This window comes from Astatotilapia calliptera, chromosome 18 (genome assembly GCF_900246225.1).
Source record: "Astatotilapia calliptera chromosome 18, fAstCal1.2, whole genome shotgun sequence".
NCBI lineage: Eukaryota > Metazoa > Chordata > Actinopteri > Cichliformes > Cichlidae > Astatotilapia > Astatotilapia calliptera.
In genome coordinates, this window is record NC_039319.1 from 27190936 (window position 1) to 27212899 (window position 21964).

At 41.7% G+C, this 21964-nt stretch overlaps 2 protein-coding genes and 1 pseudogene across 2 annotated transcripts; 1 reads left to right on the forward strand and 2 right to left on the reverse strand.

Moving 5' to 3' along the window:
* Nucleotides 1–276: 276 nt before the first annotated feature.
* On the reverse strand, nt 277–11446 carry LOC113010924 (dual specificity protein phosphatase CDC14AB-like; annotated as a pseudogene).
* Nucleotides 11447–13719: 2273 nt separating this feature from the next.
* Nucleotides 13720–19653, forward strand: LOC113010922 (UDP-glucuronosyltransferase 1-1-like). The gene is made up of 9 exons (XM_026150210.1): nt 13720–14427; nt 15465–15528; nt 15610–15758; nt 17423–17550; nt 17636–17729; nt 17864–17989; nt 18064–18151; nt 18245–18464; nt 19277–19653. Exons 1-9 carry the CDS (start codon nt 13903–13905, stop codon nt 19545–19547), a joined length of 1665 nt encoding a protein of 554 aa, XP_026005995.1. The 5' UTR covers nt 13720–13902; the 3' UTR covers nt 19548–19653.
* A 42-nt stretch (nt 19654–19695) lies between these two features.
* ndufb3 (NADH:ubiquinone oxidoreductase subunit B3) lies at nt 19696–21458 on the reverse strand. The gene is made up of 3 exons (XM_026150211.1): nt 21363–21458; nt 20044–20172; nt 19696–19935 (listed from the first exon to the last, which is right to left on the reverse strand). The coding sequence occupies exons 2-3, from the start codon at nt 20169–20171 to the stop codon at nt 19785–19787; spliced, it is 279 nt and encodes a 92-aa protein (XP_026005996.1). The 5' UTR covers nt 20172; nt 21363–21458; the 3' UTR covers nt 19696–19784.
* Between the last annotated feature and the right edge of the window lie 506 nt (nt 21459–21964).

Here is a 21964-nt window from a genome sequence, read left to right on the forward strand (position 1 = left end):
TTCTTCCCACACAGTGAGCAGAGGACGCTAATGTTTTTGTCACTTTTTACGGAATCAAACTCAAAGTAAGGTCAGTACTTCAACGCTTTAAACGCTGCATGCTCTTACTCTCTGCCACACTCGTTATATTATCCATTTTTGATCTGCACACAGCTGTTGCCACGAACGTCTCACTCGCTTACGTCACTGTCACGAGACACTCTCGCAAAAAAAAATCACGGTTCTAGTAACGCAGCGTGCTTACGGGAAAGTAACAGTAATTTAATTACCTTTTTGCAATAGTAATCCCTTACTTTACTTGAAGAAAGTAATCAGATTAAAAGTAATCCCATCTCTGCACCTGACAGTACAATAAGTGTCCCAACCAGACAATGATTTGGAGACTATAGAGGACGTATTTAACTTAACTACAGTAAGGTCTACATACAGCCAGGATTTTAGTTTAAGAGGCCCTATTATGCTTTTCCTTATTTTGGTAATATACGTACAGTACTGTTTCAGACATGTAGTGTTTCATATACGTAGGTCAGTGTATGTGCAGGTAATCCATGTAGCTCAGTTCCTTATACTTTTGACTCAGTACAGTGTCAACAGAGGGGATTCCCTTATAGAGTCGCCTCAGTTATTTCTGATGTTTTGGTCATTAAATTCCCCAAATGATACCAAGCACATGGAATCCACAGTCTCAGCATCCCACAGCAGTTTGTGTCAGGTGACTTTCAGTGAAGGTTATGAAACAATGACAGTGTGATAATAACAAAGAGAAGCATGAGTCATTATCTCGTCATTACTTGGACTTTATTGTTGAGTTTAGCACTTCACACTACCGTTAGCCATCATCTCAAACTGTGTCACTACTGACTGGTTTTCCTCCTTTGGAGTAAACTACCAATCAGACAGCACATCTGAGCTGCTGTCACACAGTCTGAAACACATTCAGATACAGGAAAGTATGACAGCAACAACACGCTCAAAGCTGAACATCATTTGCATATTAAGAATTTTACTGCTAGAAAAAAATAGTGCAAAGCTGAACATAGTGAATTTGCTTTATGTAGGATTTCCTTCAAAATATTTGTCTTTTGCCAAAGTACTGTTGACAAATTCAGTGCATGAATATGAATGACTTTTTATGTTAGAACCTGTGAAATAAAGTGTGTGTGCCGTGTTCAGTCTGATACGTTTGACATGTATGAAACATCAGAATCTGTCTTCATTTAATTGATTTCCTCTAATGACTCTTTGTGTCTTTTATTGCTAGCATGTGTGCTCAGAGGTTTTCAAAGTGCATTATAAGCATGTCGTGGCTTTGTGTCCCTCGCTCTGCATTAGTAGAACCTTAAAAGACCAACAAATATAAGTTTGTCATACTTTATCGATGAAATTGTCTTGGAAAATATAAATAACATCTATAGCAGAAACAGTGTATCACTCTTGGTCTTGCAAGACAATTTTGTGTCCAGTTGTTAATTCTTGAACAATGTGCACCAATCTCTTACAAAAGATGTGGTTTGCTATGGTTCTCTAACCCAACCAGGTTACTAAAGTACTGAAAATGAGGAGACAACATTACAACAACTTGCCAAATAAGCTAGGTCCATCATGTGCAGCCAAGAAACCTGTGATCTGCCAAAGTTTAAGGGGTGGATTTTGGTACGACTTTTAAAGGTCTGTGTTTCCACAACCAAGACGTTGCTTCAGGCCGTCTACATCCTGTGGTTCTGAACTTTGGATGAACAAATGGCAGCAGCCGTTTATCAGAAGCACCCAAACTGTTCTTGGCGATGGTCTGACTCAGTCCTTGGGCCACAACCTTTTATTTCCTGTTAGCGTTGTTTGGTCTTTGCACCTGCACGTGTCCTTTGCTTCCAGCAAAATGATTGTGACAACGGACATTCAGCATCTAGCAGATGTTATATATGCAACATGCAGCAGCAGTTTTTTACAGTTACCTGCCTGCTATACCCAAGAGACGTGATGATTTACGGTGTCAGTCCTTTCATCACAGAATGGGCCACGTGACCAGTTAAAGTGGTGACAAACTGTTGGCTCTGTCTGTCAAAACGAAAAGTAGTTATTGGGGCTAAAAAAGGATTTACAGCCTATTAAACGTGCAAGAGAGCTAATCCAGTTTCCAGCGAGTCCATCATCAGCTGGGCTGATTCATAACCAGAACGTCCCAAGTGTGAAGTCAGTGAATCAGTGCTGGCCTGGTGCTGAACAAAGTGAGGCTGAAGGGACTGTGGAGACATCAGCACATCACATTTTATATTGGTTTTATTATTTATGTTCTTCTAATAAGGAACAAAAGCACAGACACCAACCTCCTGATCTGCAGAGCAGTGGTGGTAGAGGAACTTCATCTCAGCTTTTTAGTAGAAGAGGGGGTGAGGGAAAGGTGGACTTTGGAGGGCTTCGGGGGAGGGAGGATGGAGCAGTGTGAAGTCTTGGACAGGTTTAACCTGACACAGAAAACAAGAACACATCATATTTGTGTGTGTGTGTGTGATCCAAGAGCAAATACTAACCTTGATCCTTCACAAAAACAAGCACAGCGAACAATTTCTCTAAAAATTCTTCTGATGATTTCTACGCTCACTGCAGGAATCAACATCTGCACATACACTCTGTACAAGAGACAAAATACAAATACGCTTCAACGTGTTGGAGGTACCTCGATTTAACTCATGTGGTAGTAGCCCAGTTCTTGGTTGTGTCAGGTTAGCAGTTTAGTGATGTTAGTTTACAGGAGAAGCCGGAAGCACGTTGTGAGTTTGGTTCGTGGTTGTCCTTCACTTTTGTTTCTTTTTGCCGCAGCTCCCATATCCCCGATTTGTAACTATTTACTTTTTACAAAATGTTTCTTGAACTATGGCAGCATCTTATTTATCTTATATATTTAGGCCGTGGATTCAGGGACCAAAACAAAAACTGTAATGAGCAGAGGTATTATCTACTGATTGTGTGTCTGGCGGCAGCCAAGGGTGGAGAGCAGAGGCAGCGGGCAGGCCAATCGAAACACAGCTCAGGCTGCAGCTGCAGCAAAAACTTGGGCGTAGTAGGAGGGATTCTGGCAAACCGTCAGGAGGGGGAAGTGGTGCTCTACCAACACGGTGTACAGTAAAGATGGAGGCCTGCTGACTCCAACTGAGGACACTGTCAGGCAGTAGAAGGAATACTCTGACAACCTCCATAATCTTAATCTCACTCATAATTAACTAAAGTATCCAAAAGACAACAACTTCTCTTGTTGCATTTAGGTTCCAGTTTAACCAAAGAACAAAAAAGGATACATCAGCTCGAGCAGGTTATACACAACATTTACACTGCACAGATGAGAACACAGCATGATTTCATTCAGTCCAGTCTGTCTGTTAGACAGCGTGCAAACAAAGCATGCGTTCTTTGTAGCATTCGACAACAGAGTCACTTACTGTATGTACTTGTTTTCTGACATCCACAAAAACATATTGGTGTCTATTATATCTCCTTGTTAATAGAAACTTTGTGTCCAGCGTTTGAGCTAATTCTCAACGTGTCTCTTGCACTGACCACAATAACCATTTATCGTAAATTAAATTACAGCAATTGGTACCTTGAGCAGGATGACGCTGATCTCGGTGGGCGTTTTCCCTTCAGTGCTCTCAGTTTGTCTCCCTGTGTCAGACTGACTTCTTTGCAGTTATTCTGGACAGACACAGAAAGAAAGACACAATTAGCAGCATGAAAACACAACATTGTGATCATAACTCAGTAGCCTGTTTGAATTCTGCAGTAACCATTAAAAAAGGTCATGTTGATGCTATGAAGTCACACCGCTGACCTCATCCAAGCTATATGACTTGCAGAGCACGGTGTTGATTGACAGGTCATCCATGCTGGAAAGCAGCGAGGACACTGCCTCCTGTTCCCTCCCTGCACAGAGTCAGAGCGGTGAAGCTGCTGTTGCTGCAGCTGCTGCTGCTGACTCAGTCTCTGTTGGACCAGCTGTTTAGACCGATGCACGTCACTCTGAACCCACAAACTGTGCTGCTTCCTGCACACAAACATCAAACACACACCACAAACTAACTGTGATATTATGTTTAGCAGGTATAACATTCAACATCCTGGTTTAGCGTGTAAGTAGACACACAAAGCTAGTAGCCATTAGCAACAGAGCACTACTGTGGCGTAAGGAGGAAGTGTGCGTCCAGAGCTGAGGAGAGAAACAAGCTGCAGCTGAACACTGTGACTGCAGTCTGCAGCAGTAACACAGTTTTCAGGCTTTTTTAAAATTACATTTGATTTATCATCCACCAGTTTCCCACTGCTGCAGTCACCACCACCACCAGCTGCACATGGGCACACTGGGGAATGCCTCACCCTGACCTCCACCTTTTGCTTCTCTTCTAACTTTTACTACATTTCCAGCATGCTCCAACCATGACCTCAGCATGGAGAAACATCTTGTGTGGTAACAGCAATAGATGCCACAGCCTAAGGACAGACGGGCCTTGTTTGTCCAGCACATCTCACAGATGCTCGATGAGATTGAGATCTGCCGAAGTTGAAGGCCAAGGTGACACCTCAAACCCTTCCTGATCTACTTGTGCTTTGTGTGAAGACTCCAGCGACACTCGAAGTATTAGTGAACAGCTGTACTCAGTGACCAACGCCTTTTGGGTCATTGCAAAATGTTAAACAGTTTGTGTTTAAATAAAAAAAACTGGAAACAGAAAAAGATCCAAGTGGACCAATCACACCTTCACAGGTAAACGCAATGACCCTGATGAAGGCCACTAACACGTTATTGTTCCCTAATACTCTGTCACTGGAGTCTTCACCTCATCAGAGCTTTGCCTTCTCCGTGCACCTTGGAGGTGAAGTTGCCGTCTGCTTGTGTTTTGTGACAGGGCACATTATCCTAATGAAGTGTTGCAGACGTGTCTGTGTGCACATCATATGGAAAGCATTACTTCTGTACCTTCATGAACGGCACTAAAGGTTAATGATTGTCTCCGACTGAGACCTTTGGAGTCACGGAAATTGGACCGTTTGGTTTGAGCGGTCACAGCTGAGGCACAAACTCACTCTTCTAAGAAGTTTTGCTGTGGACCGATGATAGATCCAGGTCTGCAGATTCTGATCCAAGCAATCGCCTAGGCTGCAGTAAACCGGAAGGTAGCAGCCAATCAGAGTCCCCGTGCGGCCTAATCCAGCTGTAAATGGATGAAGTGTTTAAAGAGACAAAGTTAAGATAAAAGAAATAAATGACATCAATTAAACATACATAAACACTTGCAGTCCTACCTTTACAGTGCACTGCCACTGCCCCGTCTGTACATTCACACACATGCAGAAAGCGTCTGACGATGAGGTCAGAGGGCGTGGTCCCATCAAGAAAGAAGAGGTCGTGGTGTTCAAATCCTGCATCCTCAAACCGCCTGCCATCATACAACTTCCTGTTCAGACGAACCACGGTCCTTACGTCATTTTGGCAAAAGTATGAGAAGTATGCATCGGGTGTGTGAAGGGGATAACCTGGAGACAGAATCAACAATAACTGAGTTCCATCATACGTTTCAATCAGCGAGGGTCTGTTTTTAATGCAAGTACTGTCTCTTAATGCAAACGTAAAATAAGATTCAATGATGTAGTGTCAACTGATTTATGTTGTAAGGTAAAGACATTAAATACAGAGAAAACCCCAACAATCGAACGGCCCCAAGCACCTGCTGACAGTGGGAAAGAAAAACTCCCTTTTAACAAGAACCAGGCTAAGGGAGGGGGAGCAATCTGCCACATGTGGTCGGGATGAGGGGAGGACAACAGGACATGAGATGGACTGGAAGAGAGCCAGAGGTGAATAATAACTACGTGCAAAGTGGTGTAAATACACAAATTAAAAAGAGCTGAGTGATGAAGAAGCATGAGTGCATCATGGGAAACCCCGAGCCACTGCAGGGTTCAGGCTCATCTAATCCAGCCGTAACAACATGACAACTCACACATGACAGCACTAAGCAGGAAACAATACACGCCATCAGAAGACAGCAGGGTAAGGTTAGCTCTTCTCAGCTGTTTCAGGACGTGCAGGCACTGAGGGGCTGCAGAGGCCTTCTGTCAGGCCAAGCAACATGAGCACTGATGTTGTTTGGAGGCATGCTTTTAGCTTTTAGCTTTGAGATTCTGACTCACCATTTTTTATCTTACCACGAGAATGAGGGCTACTGAACGATCCAGTTCATATCTCCATTTTCAACTCGCTAAAAGCACAAAAAGAAAGGAAAGAAAGACTGTGATAGAGGTTAGCGACATGTCAGTTAAAAACATTGGCTCCAGAACACCTTAATTATACCACCACTGCAGTAATGAACACATACAGTCTGTTTTGGGGGGCTTTTACCTTTCATTCGAAATCAGTTTTGTTGTAGTGGACACAGGTGAGCTGACTTTTACTTCACTGAAGTGGTACTCACTGACTGTCTATCACTTGGACGGGGTGAGTTATGGATCAATCTAACTGAGAAACTGAGGAAATACAGCGTGCACCAACGCAGGCCTGGACATGCACTGTACGAGCCCTTGGTTGGCCCTGACTGTGTTACTAACAGCACTGCAAATTAATTGGATGAATAACAACCGTACGTTATTTATTTCTTACGGTATCCTGGTCCTGTTTTCATTGATATAGACCTGTAGAACAGTCAGCACTCTTCAGTCTGTTACCTCATAATGTTCATATTCTTCTGCACTGAACCTTTCAAAATCCAGGAAACCATGTTGTAATGCCTGCAGAGGAAAAGAGCAGAAACAGATTTTCACAACAAAAGCACTCAGAGCATACAACTCTGCAGTGGTTTCACAGATTCAGTTCAATTCAGTTTTTTTTTAGCACCAAATCACAACAAAGTCACCTCAGGGCAGTTAATATTGTACGGTAAAGACCCTACAGTTATACAGAGGAAACATAATCAGACCACAACTATGAGCAGACACACTGGTGACAGTGGGAAGGAAAAACTCGTTTTTAACAGAAACACATGTGTCACCAGAACCAGGCTCAGGGAGGGGCGGCAATCTGACTGACTGCTGAGGGGCTGAGGGGACGGAGACAGGACCAAAGACACACTGTGAAGACAGTGTGAGATTAATAACAAGTATGATTCAGCGCAGAGAAGTAAGTGAAGAAGAAACACCCAGTGCATCATGGGAATCCCCCAGCAGCCTACACCTATTGCAGCATAACTAAGGGAGGATTCAGGGTCACCTGGTCCCATTCTACTTTTAAATACTCTAGGAACAACAAGTAAGCCTGCAGAGCGAGAGCGAAGTGCTCTAATAGGGTGATATGGTACTAAAAGGTCATTAAGATAAGATGGGGCCTGATTATTTAAGACCTTGTATGTGAAGAGCAGGATTTTGAATTCTGGATTTAACAGGAAGCCAATGAAGGGAAGCCAATACTGGAGAAATCTGCTCTCTCTTTCTAGTCCCTGTCAGGACTCTTGCTGCAGCATTTTGGATTAACTGAAGGCTTTTCAGTGAGTTTTTTTGGACATCCTGATAATAATGAATTGCAGTAGTCCAGCCTGGAAGTAATAAATGCATGAACTAGTTTTTCAGCGTCACTTTGAGACAGGATATTTCTAATTTTAGAGATGTTGCGCAAATGGAAGAAAGCAGTCTTACATATTTGTTTAATATGTGCGTTGAAGGACATATCCTGGTCAAAAATGACTCCAAGGTTCCTCACAGCGTTACTGGAGGCCAAGGTAATGCTATCCAGAGTAAGAATCTGGTTAGATACCATATTTCTAAGATTTTCAGGGCCGAGTACAATAACCTCAGTTTGATCTGAATTAAGAAGCAGAAAGTTAGCGGCCATCCAGGTCTTTATGTCTTTAAGACATTCCTGCAGTTTAACTAATTGGTGTGTGTTATCTGGCTTCATGGACAGATAGAGCTGGGTGTCATCTGCATAGCAGTGAAAATGTATGCTATGTCTTCTAATGATACTGCCTAAGGGAAGCATGTATAATGTAAACAGAATTGGTCCTAGCACTGAACCCTGTGGAACTCCATAATTAACCTCAGTGTGTGAAGATGACTCTCCATTTACATGCACAAATTGGAGTCTATTAGATAGATATGATACAAACCACTGCAGCGCAGTACCTGTAATACCTACAGCATGTTCTAATCGCTCTAATAGGATATTATGGTCGACAGTATCGAATGCTGCACTAAGGTCTAGCAGGACAAGCACAGAGATGAGTCCACTGTCAGAGGCCATAAGAAGATCATTTGTAACCTTCACTAAAGCTGTTTCTGTGCTGTGATGAGCTCTGAAACCTGACTGAAACTCTTCAAATAAACCATTCCTCTGCAGATGATCTGTTAGCTGTTTGACAACTACTCTTTCAAGGATGTTTGATATGAAAGGAAGGTTGGAGATTGGCCTATAATTAGCTAAGGCTGCTGGGTCTAGAGATGCTTTTTGAGTAAAGGTTTAACTACAGCTAGCTTGAAGGCCTGTGGTACATAGCCGATTATTAGAGATAGGTTGATCATATTTAAGATTGAAGCAATTAAGAAGCTTCAATCTAATTAATTAATGGCAGGACTTTGAGCAATTTTGTAGGAATGGGGTCTAAAAGACACGTTGATGCACTGGCTATTTCTTCTTTAGTCGTTTGTTTTCAATTCCTGTGTGTTTGTACATCACTGAAGTATTTAATCATTAGTAATTATTAAACTCCTTTGTAGTTCTCTCTGCTCTCTTCGCTTACGCCTCACCCATAACCAGTCACAGTGAATTGCTGCCTCCTTAGACCTGGTTCTGTTGGAGGTTTCGTCCTGTTGGAAGGGAGTTTTTCCTTCCCACTGTTGCCAAGTGTATACTTCTGCAGTGCTGTAGGGTCTTTACCTTATAAGTTAAAGTACCTTGAAGTAACTGTTGCTTAGAATTAGTGCTATGAATAAAACTGAATTCAATTACTGTTGTTACAGAATAGGAGGAGAACAATGTCAAATGTGGCTCAAACAGGGATTTTTGCACACACACACACACACACACACACACACACACACACACACACACACACACACACACACACACACACACACACACACACACAGTGAAAGGAATACAGTAATAGTAGTGTAGTTATAAACAAAAGCTTTTATAATAGGATAGGGTTCAGATCATATCTGTTCACATATGGTCTCAGACTTGTTTGCACTGTAAATAAACATAAACCATCACTAAGAGTGTAAAAACTAAGCAGCACCTGTTTAGCTGAGCTGAGCTCAGGACTGGGAATGGGGGGAAACGCGTTCTTAGCTCAGTCTAGATGAATGAAATCAACCAACTGGCACCGCTAAAGCTCACTAAGAGCTCATAAACTGTTAACAATTCATTCAAATTTCTGAATTCAGTTTTATTTATATAGTGCCAAATCACAACAACAGTAAAAACCCTACAATAATACGGGAAAATGTTCCCATCCCAAACTTTTTTTTTTTTTTTTTTTTTTTTTTTTTTGCCTGTCCCGTTTGGCTCTTTTGCCATCAGAATTGTTGTCTAAAGGCAAAGAAAGATGCCCAACGGATTTACTTTACCAAATTGACCATCCCAGCCTTGCCATAATGGTCCATTTGATTCACCTTTTATTGTTTATTTTATTTTCACTTACTGAATACGGGACTTGACTGGGGGAAAGAAGGGGAGAAAGAAAGAGGGAAAGAGAAACAGCTGAGAAGAGGGACGGGGGAGAAGGGCAAAAAACAAAAACCAACAGAACGGGCAGAGAAAAAAAAATGCATATATCAATCACCTGGATCACCTGCTGAGAAAGAAAAAAGAAAGCAAGCAGAAGAGAACAAGAGTAATAGAATAAACAACATCACAATGATATATGGGAATATGACAGTAAATACTAAATGTTAAACATTATTGTGCAGCACATAAGATCAACAGAACACAGTGTGCTTTGAGGTAGGAGCCAAAAAGGGTGTAGTTTGTGGGTGTGATCACCCGTGTGTACACCTGTGAGCATGGACGTGCTTGTTTTTTGTTTTTTAAAAGGTTCCTTCATGTAATAATCTGCTAGAGGGTGTGGGGGGGGCCACAGCCCCGTCCTCCAGGGCGTGAAGCAGGTGTGGAGGAGATCAAAACTCCAGACATCCAGAGGCCCCCAGAACACAAGAGACCAAGGAAGACCAACAGAGGGGCAGCTGCGCCACTGTCCCGGAAAGAGCTGAGGAGAGTCCCAGATGAGGGCTCACTCAGCAGCCGCGGAGCAGAAGCCAGGGGGAGTTGCAGTGACGCGCCCGTGAGCTCCGCCGGCAGCCAGCTGCGCCTGAGTGACCGAGCCCCAGGCCGAGAGGCCGGGGGCACCCCACCTCCGAAGTGGCCCGAGCGAGCCCCAGGCTCCAGGCCCCGATAAGCGGCCGCCAAGGAGTGAGCCGGTGTGTACCTGGACGCCCATCCCCGGACACAAAGAACCACCAACGCACCGACACCTGAGGGGGTCCGCCACTGGCAGGGGAAGTGGTGGTAGGGGGAGATAGGCCTCCAAACCTTGGAGGGCCTGAGATGTCCCCAGAGAGGTGGCGCCTGACACCCAACCTGACATATAGACACAGACATACAGGCACACACAGATACAAACATCCATTCCCACCCTCATGCTCCCATCCCAAACTTAAAAGTGTGGGTTTGATGAGGTTTCCTGACTTCCTGGAACGTTCATGCCAAGGTCGCCAAATAATTTCCAGCTAGGTGGAGTTTCTTCTTGTTACCCCTGCTTCCAGTCTTTATGCTAAGCTAAGCTAGATTTAACAGACAGAGAAGAATAGTGTCTCAGTAAATGCAATGACAACAGCCCCAGCATGAAGTGCTGTTTCATAGAAAGCAGCAGCCTGTACCTAAACGGCATGTAGCCTGTGTTGTTTCCTGCTATCAGAGTCCTGTAGGCACCTTCTGGGCTTCTCTTCAAATACATCACCTACAGGGCAGAGGTTAAACTACGTAACTAATAATGGACAGACAGACGGGCAATCAGATGATGTGATGGACAAATGAAATGATATTTACAGCATAGGCACCAATGAGAACAGCAGCATTGGCTCTCTTCTTCTGGTCATAGCTGGTGTAGTGAACCAGTCTCTTTCTAGACATTGTGAAAGACTATAAACCAATAATGATAATCAGTGAAAACAGCACATGTGCATTAATACATTTAAAATAAGCGTCTACTGTCAGAGGAGTGCACACACACCATCAGAGCAAAGACCTTTCAAAATAAGAGTGTAATGCGTTTTCTAAATGATATCTATACAGCATACAAAGCCCTGAGTCTGAAGTACAGACCTTCATCTGCATTACCTTCAGCTTCTTGTTGAGTTTCCAGCAGTATCTGTACAGCATGGCCAGGTTGAGGGGCCCAAAGTCTGCATAAAAACTGCAACACACAGTGAGAGAGATGTCAAATAGGAGCTTTCAACAATTACAACACAAAAACAACACACACACACACAAATCAGCCACAAAACTAAACCCACTGACAGGTGAAGTCAGTGACATTGTTCATCTGGTTATAATAAAATGCTCCGTTAGAAAACCTTGGGACATTTATCTGGATGTTTCCACCCACACAATGCAGACATGGAGTCAGGTTAAAAACACATCTGTGAAAACATTACTGGCAAACTTCATGTAATATTACATTAAAGCAAATGTCAATTTATAATTAAAAAAAGAATTTTGAGCAGTAGTGTGTATTGTGTACATGTGTCTGTATCTGATCAGGATTTTTTTAGTTGTGTCTGTCATCAAAAATTGATTTGAAGTGTTTTAAGTCAGATGGCAAACTCTGCCTAACAAGTCCACTTTATTGCGTGCTCATTTTCTCCTATTACTGGCTCATACCTCACCTTTACGTCTTTACCTCACAAAATAAAGCACCCTGAGGTGACTGTTGTTGTGATTTGGCGCTATATATATTTGCTGCCTTTTGTACTGTCATTAAGATAGACAGTCTTCGGCCTCTTCAAGAACATGCACCAGCGTACATCATTGAACTTTTACAGCCCTATGCCCCTAGTAGGTCTCTGAGGTCTTGTGATCAGGGCCTACTTGTTATTCAGTATACAAGACTGAAAACCAAGGGTGATAGAGCTTTTGCTACTGTGGCCGCCAGACTGTGGAACTCTCTTCCTCAGAACTTAAGATCAGTGACTCAGTGACTGCTTTTAAAAAACAGCTAAAAACACATCTTTTTAAAATTGCATTTTGTTAACTTTTGACTGTTTTTGTTTTATACCTTGTGAAGCACTTTGTGATCTTTTATCTAGAAATGTGCTATATAAATAAAATTTTACTTTACTTACTTACTTTACTTTTGCATTGTCTCTGAGCATTGTAGTCTTGGGGTAAACTTGCTGTGACTTCCACTCCTGGGAAGTGTGGCAACTGCCTTGAAACGTCTTCAAGCAACTTAAAGAAGTCCAGACGCTTTTCTTTGCAAGCTCCTTTGACAACTGCCTTGAAGGTTTTCCATTTATGAATAATCTTTCTCGCTGTAGGATGATGGACTTCAAATTGTTTGAAAATGGTCTTAAACCTCTTCCCAAAGTAATGGGCAGCAACAGTTGCTGCTGATGTCTTTCCTTCTTGGCATTGTGTGTGTGAATTATGCAGACCAGCAAACTACCCAAATTTCTACTTTGATAGAGGAGCTCACACTTGTCGATAATCAATGAATCTAATATATATGAGTGGATGCCAGATGGCTTCCCATTTTTGAGCCTAGTTCTGCACTTCGCACTGTTGCCATGTACTTGTTCTATGGGTGTTGGCTGATTGTTGAGGTCTTCTCTCTATTATTGTAGGGTCATTACCTTACAATATAAAGGTGCCTTGAGTCAGCTATTGTGATTTGGAGCACAAAACCTGTGGCTATAGAAGTGGTTAGAACACCAGTATTCAATTATTTGGATGGATGAGTAAATACTTTTGGAAATATAGGGTATATAAATAAACTTAAATTAAGTCAGGGGCAAGCAACCTGCTCCATGATCCTCGAGACTCTAGTTTATTTCTGCTTCTGTTTTATTGTTTGAGAAAGAAGTTTCAGAAAAAGCAGCAGAAATTTAAACCATTTAGGTTTCAGTAAGTTAAAAAAAACTGCCTTTTAACATGGTTAATTTTATGTTTTAGTTCTATGTGGATGCTGGCAACTTAAATTGGGTAGACTGTGTACAACTCTATATGCACATATACCATTTGACCAGGTCTCTCTTTGCACAAGCATCCCCCTTTGCATTTGTGTCTGTTTACAAATTGAGCTCTGTGTGCTCTGGAATTTAAAATGTCAACAAACCCTACCTTTTTCCCTTTGTAACATGTACTGTGTTTCCACACTTATTTATTGTTGACTGTGGTCTTTAAAACATTATTTAGATCATACTGAATGACAAAGTCTGTTGTGATTTTTCTTTGTGTCTTGATTAGAATGTTCAATGTGTAAATTAGTGGGTTGTGTGTCTGATACCAACTAAAAAGACTGAAGTGCAACTGTGTTAAAACGATGCAGATAGTTGACCCTGGTTTCGGGGAGGGAAATATTGTGATAACGCTGCCCTTTGAAACTGCATTAAAGCCACATGACACTCTTTGATTGCTTTAGATTAGCAGGGCCACTCCTCTCACCTAGATTCCCAACAGGAAGGACTTTGAACACACACAAATCCAATCTGCTAATTCACTGAGGAATTTAAACAACGTATTCAGAGGAGCCTGCAGAGAGAAGAGCCTGGTTTACAGCTCAGGGAAGGGGGTGTTTCCTTTGTCATTCCCCCAAAACTTTCTCTGTGCTCATTTCAGTCAGCCGTTGGTACACTGACGAGAGAACAATGAGGACAGCAGGAGTCTTTGTGTTTTTGCTGCTTAACGTGGTCATGGAAATAACTGGTGCTGTGGATAATACAAAGGGATCTAGTTCAGAAAAGTCCAGTCCCAAAAACAAGCTGAAGACAGAAGAGGCTGAACTTCCTCACACCAAGCCTGCAAGTTTTTCACTTTTTTTAGGCAAACTGCTCGTGGTGCCCATGGATGGGAGTCACTGGATAGGTCTTAAAGCCATTGCCCAGGAAATGGGTCGCCGTGGACACAGAGTTACGGTGGTGATGCCAGAGACCACCATACGAATGGGCCCAGGGAAACACTATGACACTTTGACTTATCCTGTACCTTATGACAAGGCTTACATCGACTCTGTGATGTCCACACACAAAGACATCATGAAAAAATCCTCACAGCCTTTCATGGAGAAGATCAAGAAACGGTTCAGACAGTTCCAGGCCATTTCTGATTTTCTGCACATCACTGCAGAGAAGCTGCTCTTCAATGCCAGTCTCATATCACACTTGTCCCAGCAGGTGAGTACAAATACAGAAGATGAACACAACTTTGGTATCAGCTGCAAAACCAACATTGGAGCTTAAGCTTTGCAAATTGTACATGGAGGGTCTTTTGCTTATACTGTGTAAGAGTGTTGGGATGGAGGTTCTCTTCTACAAGTTGGCAGTCCAAATTCTCATCATGTTGTACATCTATTAATGTAACTGTAGTGGTTGACTGTGTATAGTTCCTAAAATTTTAATTGTATATTATTATTAATAGACCCATGGAAAATAAAAAAATAAAAAAATAAAAAACCCACGCCACGCAGCCCACCCTGACACTAAGGTTTTACACATCAGGACATTAAAAGCTATATAGGCTTTATCAGGTCTCAAAATCGGGCCACTACAACTTCACATGAACTGTAAAACATATTACACCATGACCTTTATTTAAAACCTCTTAAGGACCAGATGATGTTTATTATGTCCTAATATGTAAAACCAAAGACAGGAAAACAGGTGAACTTTCTTTTTACCATATCTGTATGTGAACAGTGGTGGATGCTCATATTAAACTTAAAAGCTCAGGTCAGTACATGTGCAAGTAAACTGTAGACATCTAAATGCTCTGTTTCTGCAAGTGCTTTTTCTTCTCTTGACTTTGGATGAAGTCAGTGAGAGAAGATATGCCAAACATAAATGTACAACACTGGCTGGCGTAGCATGCACCTGGTGTTCAAATCTTCTGGTTATGAGCAACAGCCAATGAGAAAAAAAAAGTTTACTTAAAGGGGGAGGGGCTATAAAAAAAAGCTTCGGCTAGACTGATGATGAACTCGGGGGCTGCACAAAGGTCCAATAAAGGATAAAAACTGAACTGTGAATCATGCAATGCTGTCCTACTTTCAAATGAGCATCATAGGTCCAGTTTAGCCACTTTATACCTTTCTACCTACAATCTGTAAAATCCTCCATGTGTGAACCATGTATGCAAGACAGTGTAGTGCTGACACACAGTGGAAGATTGACTCCTCTCTGCTTTTCCACCTTCTTCCCGTTTCACTTTATAGGACTTTGATGCCGTCTTGACAGATCCCATGGTTCCCACGGGCTCATTAGTAGCTCGGAAATTAGGTGAGCTCCTCTGCACTCAGGTTATCTGTTTGCTTGTACACCTGCACATTTTCTCACCTATCATTACTCAATCACTTCCAGGTCTCCCTACTGTCAATCTGCTGAGAGGAATACCGTGTTACTTGGACATGAAGTCTGCTGGCTGCCCATCTCCGCCCTCATACGTTCCTCGCTATTTCACTGGATACACGGATAAAATGAGCTTCAAAGAGAGATTTATCAACACTTTGGTGAGCCAGGCGGAAGTTAGCATATTCAAGCCTTAAAGCACAGCTTTTCCAGGAATGTTATTTGCAATCTTCTTTCAGACAATGTATGGTCACGAACAAAACACTGTTCGTTTGTGACCATATTGATAAGGAAATATGTGCTGTACCTTCAAATGATCTTTCCTAAATTACTCTTCATACTTTATACTCACCTCATTTGTGGTCATGAGAGTATTATTTATTCCTTACAATTAGTGTCGGTCAAGTTACTTGCAAATAATAATTAGTTACTAATTACTGATCACTTCTCCATGAAGGTAATCCCATTACTTTACTGATTTGTTATTTTCAAAAGTAATGAGTTACTTTAGTAGTACTTTTAGTTACTTTTAAAAACACGATACACAACAATACATTATAAAACAATAAGCCTATCAGCCCCGTTTGATTTTTTTCTGAATATTTCATTTTATAAAATCGAATCAAATGAAAAAGTCTCTTTTAAAACTTGTTTTATTCATTTTAATTTTAAAAAAATTAAATTATATGCAAGAGTGTTTGACTTGAAGAAATGTGTTTAACTTTTAAACCTATTTTCTGCATATTCCAGCATGTAAAGTTTTAGTAACGCGGTAACACACACGCGCTAAGAAGAGCAGGAGCTCCAGCCCCCATCATGTACACTTTCTACAGAGGCACCATCGAGAGCATCCTGTCGAGCTGCATCACTGTGTGGTTTGGAGCCTGCAATGCGTCCTGCCATAGAACCCTCCAACGTATAGTGAGAGCTGCAGAGAGGATCATTGGTGTCTCTCTCCCCTCTCTCCAGGACATTTACAGCACCCGTCTCACTAAAAAAGCCCTTTGCATAGCGGCTGATCCCACGCACCCAATGCAAAGCTTCTTCAAGCTGCTGCCGTCAGGGAGGAGACTGCGGAGTCTCCAGGCCAGGACCAGCAGACTGAAGGACAGCTTCATCCATCAGGCTGTCAGGAAGCTAAACTCCCTCCCGATTCTGCCCCCCTCTCCCCTCTTCTCCACCACGGTCTCACTGAACTCTGTCACACACACACACACACACTCACTCTCTGACGCACTCACTGGCCTGCTCCAGTCACTTTGTGGAGCATTGGACTGCCATTACCTCATAAGACTTTGCTGTTACACTATCTCTTACCGTACACTACTAAATCTCCATTGCACTATTTGCCTATTTTGCACCACTATGCCTTCTTACTTGAATATTGTATATTGTATATTGCATAGCTTTTTTTTGTTATACGTAAAATTGTATTGTATTTATTTAAATTTTTACTTTTTAATTATTTTATTTGCATTTTTCTAATCACTAGGGTTTGAGAGTAACGCAATTTCTATTCTGTGTATGTCCTGTACATGTGGCAGAATTGACAAATAAAGGTGACTTGACTGACTTGACTTGACTTAACACAGCGTAAAAGTAAAAGTAATCTACTTGCTTTTTTTGCAATCGTACTGCTTTAATTTACTCGTTACTTGAAAAAAGTCATCGGATTACAGTAACGCGTTACCGTCAATCTCTGCTTACAATGAGGTTCATTTGGGACAAACTAGTATGTCAGTGTTATTAGTATTACAGTATGTCTTGGATTTCTGTCTTCAGTTTTGGTGCTGTATTATTGTCCTGTAATGCCTCTGACCCACAGGTGGCATTGGTGGAGCCGCTGTTTTGCAAACTGCTGTATTGGCGCTTTGACCAAATAGCCCGTGATTTCCTCGGAGAGAACGTGGGCGTGGCTGAAGTGCTTTCAGACTCTGATATCTGGCTGCTGAGGTAACACATGGAACGTCTGTGTATTGTTGACATTTGCTGCCTGCGTGAGTGTAAAAAACTAAAAACTGTTGCTGTATTTAAACAGGAATGACTTCACGCTGGATTTCCCACGCCCACTCATGCCCAATATTGTACTGGTTGGTGGAATCAATTGCAATGTGAAACATCCTCTGCCCCCAGTAAGACTTTATGAGTTTTAGACTCTAAATGCATTTATGAACATTCTGATTGACACCACTTACCGTAGGACTGTAAGACCAATCAGGTAAGAGTGATAAATGCAAAGTACTTAAGCAAGTTTGTGTTTTGTCAGGATCTAGATTCCTGGGTGTCTGGAGAGCACGGGTTTGTAGTGTTCACTCTGGGCTCCATGGTGTCAGATCTGCCAGAGGAAATCACCTCTGTCTTTCTGGAGGCCTTCAGACAGATTCCACAGAAGGTATATCAGCATACAGCTTATCTTGTGTTATAAATAAATACAGCTAATCTTAATCTACAATAAAACTATGACAGGTCATATGGAGATACACTGGAAAGGTTCCTGACAATGTCCCGGAAAATGTGAAGATGATGAAATGGGTCCCACAGAATGACCTGCTAGGTGTGTGTCTGCAGCAGCACATCCTGAAATGTGAAGCACGCTGATGTGTCACATCTCATAACATCTGATATTTCTGCATGTTTTGTGTCGTAGCTCACCCGGGAGCCCGTGCATTCATCACTCACGCTGGCTCACATGGTCTGTTTGAGGGACTGTGTCACGCCGTTCCCATGCTGATGGTGCCCCTGAACGGGGATCAGCCGGACAACGCTGCGAGGATGGCCAGCAGAGGTGTAGGAATCGTGTTGAACATTTTAGACATTAATACAGAAACTCTTCTGAAGGGGCTGAAGGAGGTCATCAATGACAGCAGGTGAGGGAGTCAGCAGACGGCTCACATTCAACCAAAACTTTCCATTTTGCTCTACAAAATGTTTTTTTTTTTTTTTCAAACAAGCACATCTTTAGCAAGCAGGTGACAGTCATGGGGGTTCTTTATGGAACATGAGGGGTTTCTATTTGCAGGACCACCGTGCACACCACAAACATCTGAAGATAACTGAATGCAAAACTTTTCCAGGTGCCTGTGTATCATGTGGTTTTTAGACTCAGTGAGACTTTCTGACCTTAACCCAACGTACTTGCCCTCTCATTTCACAAATGACTATTCTATGTGTAGTCATGATTGCAGCTACATGAGGTTGACTCCTTGGTGGTCATGCACACCAAAGAGTGTAACACTGGACCTGAATTTCCTGTATTAGCACAGCCTGACTTTTATCATTTTTTCCAGCCTCAGCATCAGAAACTCTTTTACTGATGTCCTCAGAAATGTCCTTTATTTGTGCCTCAGTGTATTTCTGAGTGTTTTGAATATCAGACTTGGACAGATCCCTGTGCTTTAAACTAAAACAGGGTATAGGCTTTTACTTTCCCCCTCACAGGTATGCATTGAGTGACTTTTTCTTAAGTAAATAAAAGGTCATCATTTGTTCAGTTGGGTCCACATCACATTAACACAAGTCCTAAAATTAGATAAACCTGATGGTGGTCACATTAATTGCAAAAAATAAAAAACTCTAACAAACCTTCACTGTACCATCTGTTCTTGAAAGAACTTTACATATGATCTAACTCAGCTCTCTGTCATTTAAAAAAAACCTGCCCATTTATCTGTGTTTTCAGGTACAAAGAGAACGTGAAGAAGCTGTCAGATCTTCATAATGATCGGCCGTCGGACCCGCTTGAGCTTTCAGTGTATTGGACAGAATTTGTGATGCGGCATAAAGGGGCGAAGCATCTCAAATCGACTCTCCATGAACTCTACTGGTTCCAGTACTTCAGCCTGGATGTAATAGTGCTGCTAACTACTGTGGTGCTTGTCTTTGTAATGCTGACAGCAAAATGCATGAAGCTATGCTTCCGTAAAGTGAGACGAAAGTGGAAGCAGGAGTAAGGACAGTTTTTTTACTGGAAGTACTGTGATGTTGTAATTGTATTCTCATCACGGTTTAAAGGATGTTTTGATAAAACATCAGTATCAATAAAACCTTAATGCAAAATGTTGATTACATTCTAATTGAATACACTTAAGAAGCCTTGTGTGATCACAAAGATATTTAATCTAGAGAAAACACAGAATATAATTAGATTCCATTACATATAATCTGGGGTTGAGGGGCAATGATGAGCATTAGTGGCCACCCTTCTTTGGAGGGAACATGGTGTACTCTATAGCCAGAGCTACAGTAAAGGCAGCAAAGCCCCACTTGAATCCTCTCAGCAGAACTTCTGACAGAGTCACAGCACGAGCGAAGCCGCCTGAATACCTCCACGCCTCGTTGCTGCAGAGAAAGGGAAAGTGACAGGAAAGAAAGACGGGCAGCAGTGTCAGATCACACAGAATATAAGGAGATGTCAGAAATATATCATACATGGGCAAAAATACTGACCGTGCCCATGGGTCCTTCAGACCCCGTGCAGCCAGCCTCTGCTGTGTGAACTCCAGTGGCGTTCCCTGTGTCTTCCACTGTCGCCAATCTGGCATGGAGAGCTTGCTGTGGCCGTGGTCACCTCCCATACTGGAAACATAAGCAAACAGGCCATTTTTTTAACCTTCACCTTACTGGCAGACTTTGATTTGCTTCTTGTGTCATCTGTGTTTTACTTAATGAAACACGCTCACTTTCAGTAGGTTCAGCAAATGGCAGCAGCTTACTTAATACAAACATGTTCAAACAGAGGAACTTTTATTTTAAAACAACAGGACAAAGTTCATTGTGACCAAATCTGCAACTTATTTCTGGTATCTGGGTGTAATCATGCAAATGGTTAATGTATTCAAAGGATGATTACATGAAAGCCACAAATAAGCTTAAGGAAATGAGTCCTGTCATTCTCTGTGAAACTGTACAGTAACTCTTTCTGTCTGTGACAGGTAAACACGCCTGTCAGGAATAAAAATCCACTTAACCTAATTTTTTTATTATTGGTTTTTTAATCACTGTTGTATATATAAAACTTTACATAAAATCTCATACTATAAGGCTCACTGTGTGCCTGTGGCAGTGTTACTTTCCCTATGCTGTTTATTTATTGTAGACTTTACTATGTTTATTATATAACCTGCTGCTGTAACACAAACATGTCCCCTGTGGGATCAATAAAATATCCGTTATCTGTCTATCATCCCCTTTAGGGTGCTTAGCTGTAGATAAAAAGTTAGTCATAAAATTTAAGCTTTATTTACATTGCACACTAAAATTATTATGCACTATCGACTTATTTAACAAAGGGAACAAAAGCGCGAGAATCATCAGGATAAAATCTAGTGACTGTAACGACTATCGAGTAAATTCCGAATTATTAAAGATGTGTTTAAGTGCCGTGTATTTATTCAGTCCCACAAGCCATATTTGCTGCTAGGCTAAACGACACAAACACAAAAATGTTAACCTCGCTATTTACACTTCCTCGAACAAAGTTATCAGCGATTAACTCTCTTTAAATAGCCAACATTATTACTGTGTAGCCTGTCTGGTTAAACCCACCGACCTATTAGAGGATAATATGTCAATTAAACGTCAACTTCACACATACAAGGAGGCTAGCATTACGTTAGCAATGCATTTCTGTTTGCAATTCTTCTAACATTTTCAAACGCCTCTTCCCTGGTGAAAATATTGCTTTCCTGTCGCCTGGTGTGAGAAAGAAACACAAACGACTGTAATACAGAAACACCGAAGATTTTAAAGAGGAATAAATTCGGTACCTGAACAATTGTTGTGACCTCTGCTGCTGGGATAATTGTTACGACAGTTGATGCAGGAATACGGCAAATTATGGCACGGCATTAGGGACAAAACTCCATAACGCTTTTTTTTTCACTTTTAAAGTCACGCTGTTTTGTTTTGTTTTTTTGTTTGGTGCCCGTGATCAACAAAATAACGTTATTTAATTATAAACATATGATTAATTTTCAACATCAAACACAGAACAACTACATAAATCCACAATCTAAATATATTTACACTTAATGACACTTATTATTAACATGCGGTGTTACCATGCTGAAACAATTACTATCGTCTGAATTTCTTTTTGTATTCCTGGCAGCCAGCTGCAAGATAGACATTTCATTTGCAAATGATTAGATGGTCTGAGACCACAGGAGAAAAAATGTCTGTACACTCTGCTGTTTGCACACAGGCCAAAACTGTGAGAGCCGTTTGTAATCATATACATGCTGTCGAGATCTTACCTCTATCTATATAGCGAGGATCACATTCTTTGGTTTCTCAAGTGCATTTAACACAATTAATCAAGAGCAGATGCAGGAAACGTTTGACATACTACATGCCTTCTATACCTTCT

Bases quoted from the DNA above. Each gene is read 5' to 3' on its own strand.
- ndufb3 (XM_026150211.1), bottom strand. From the start codon at position 20,171: ATGGGAGGTGACCACGGCCACAGCAAGCTCTCCATGCCAGATTGGCGA. The intron at 19,936-20,043 runs GTCAGTATTTTT...CTTTCTCTGCAG, and splicing joins CTGAAGGACCCATGGGCACG to CAACGAGGCGTGGAGGTATT.
- LOC113010922 (XM_026150210.1), top strand. From the start codon at position 13,903: ATGAGGACAGCAGGAGTCTTTGTGTTTTTGCTGCTTAACGTGGTCATG. The intron at 14,428-15,464 runs GTGAGTACAAAT...TTCACTTTATAG, and splicing joins TATCACACTTGTCCCAGCAG to GACTTTGATGCCGTCTTGAC. The intron at 17,551-17,635 runs GTAACACATGGA...GTATTTAAACAG, and splicing joins TCTGATATCTGGCTGCTGAG to GAATGACTTCACGCTGGATT.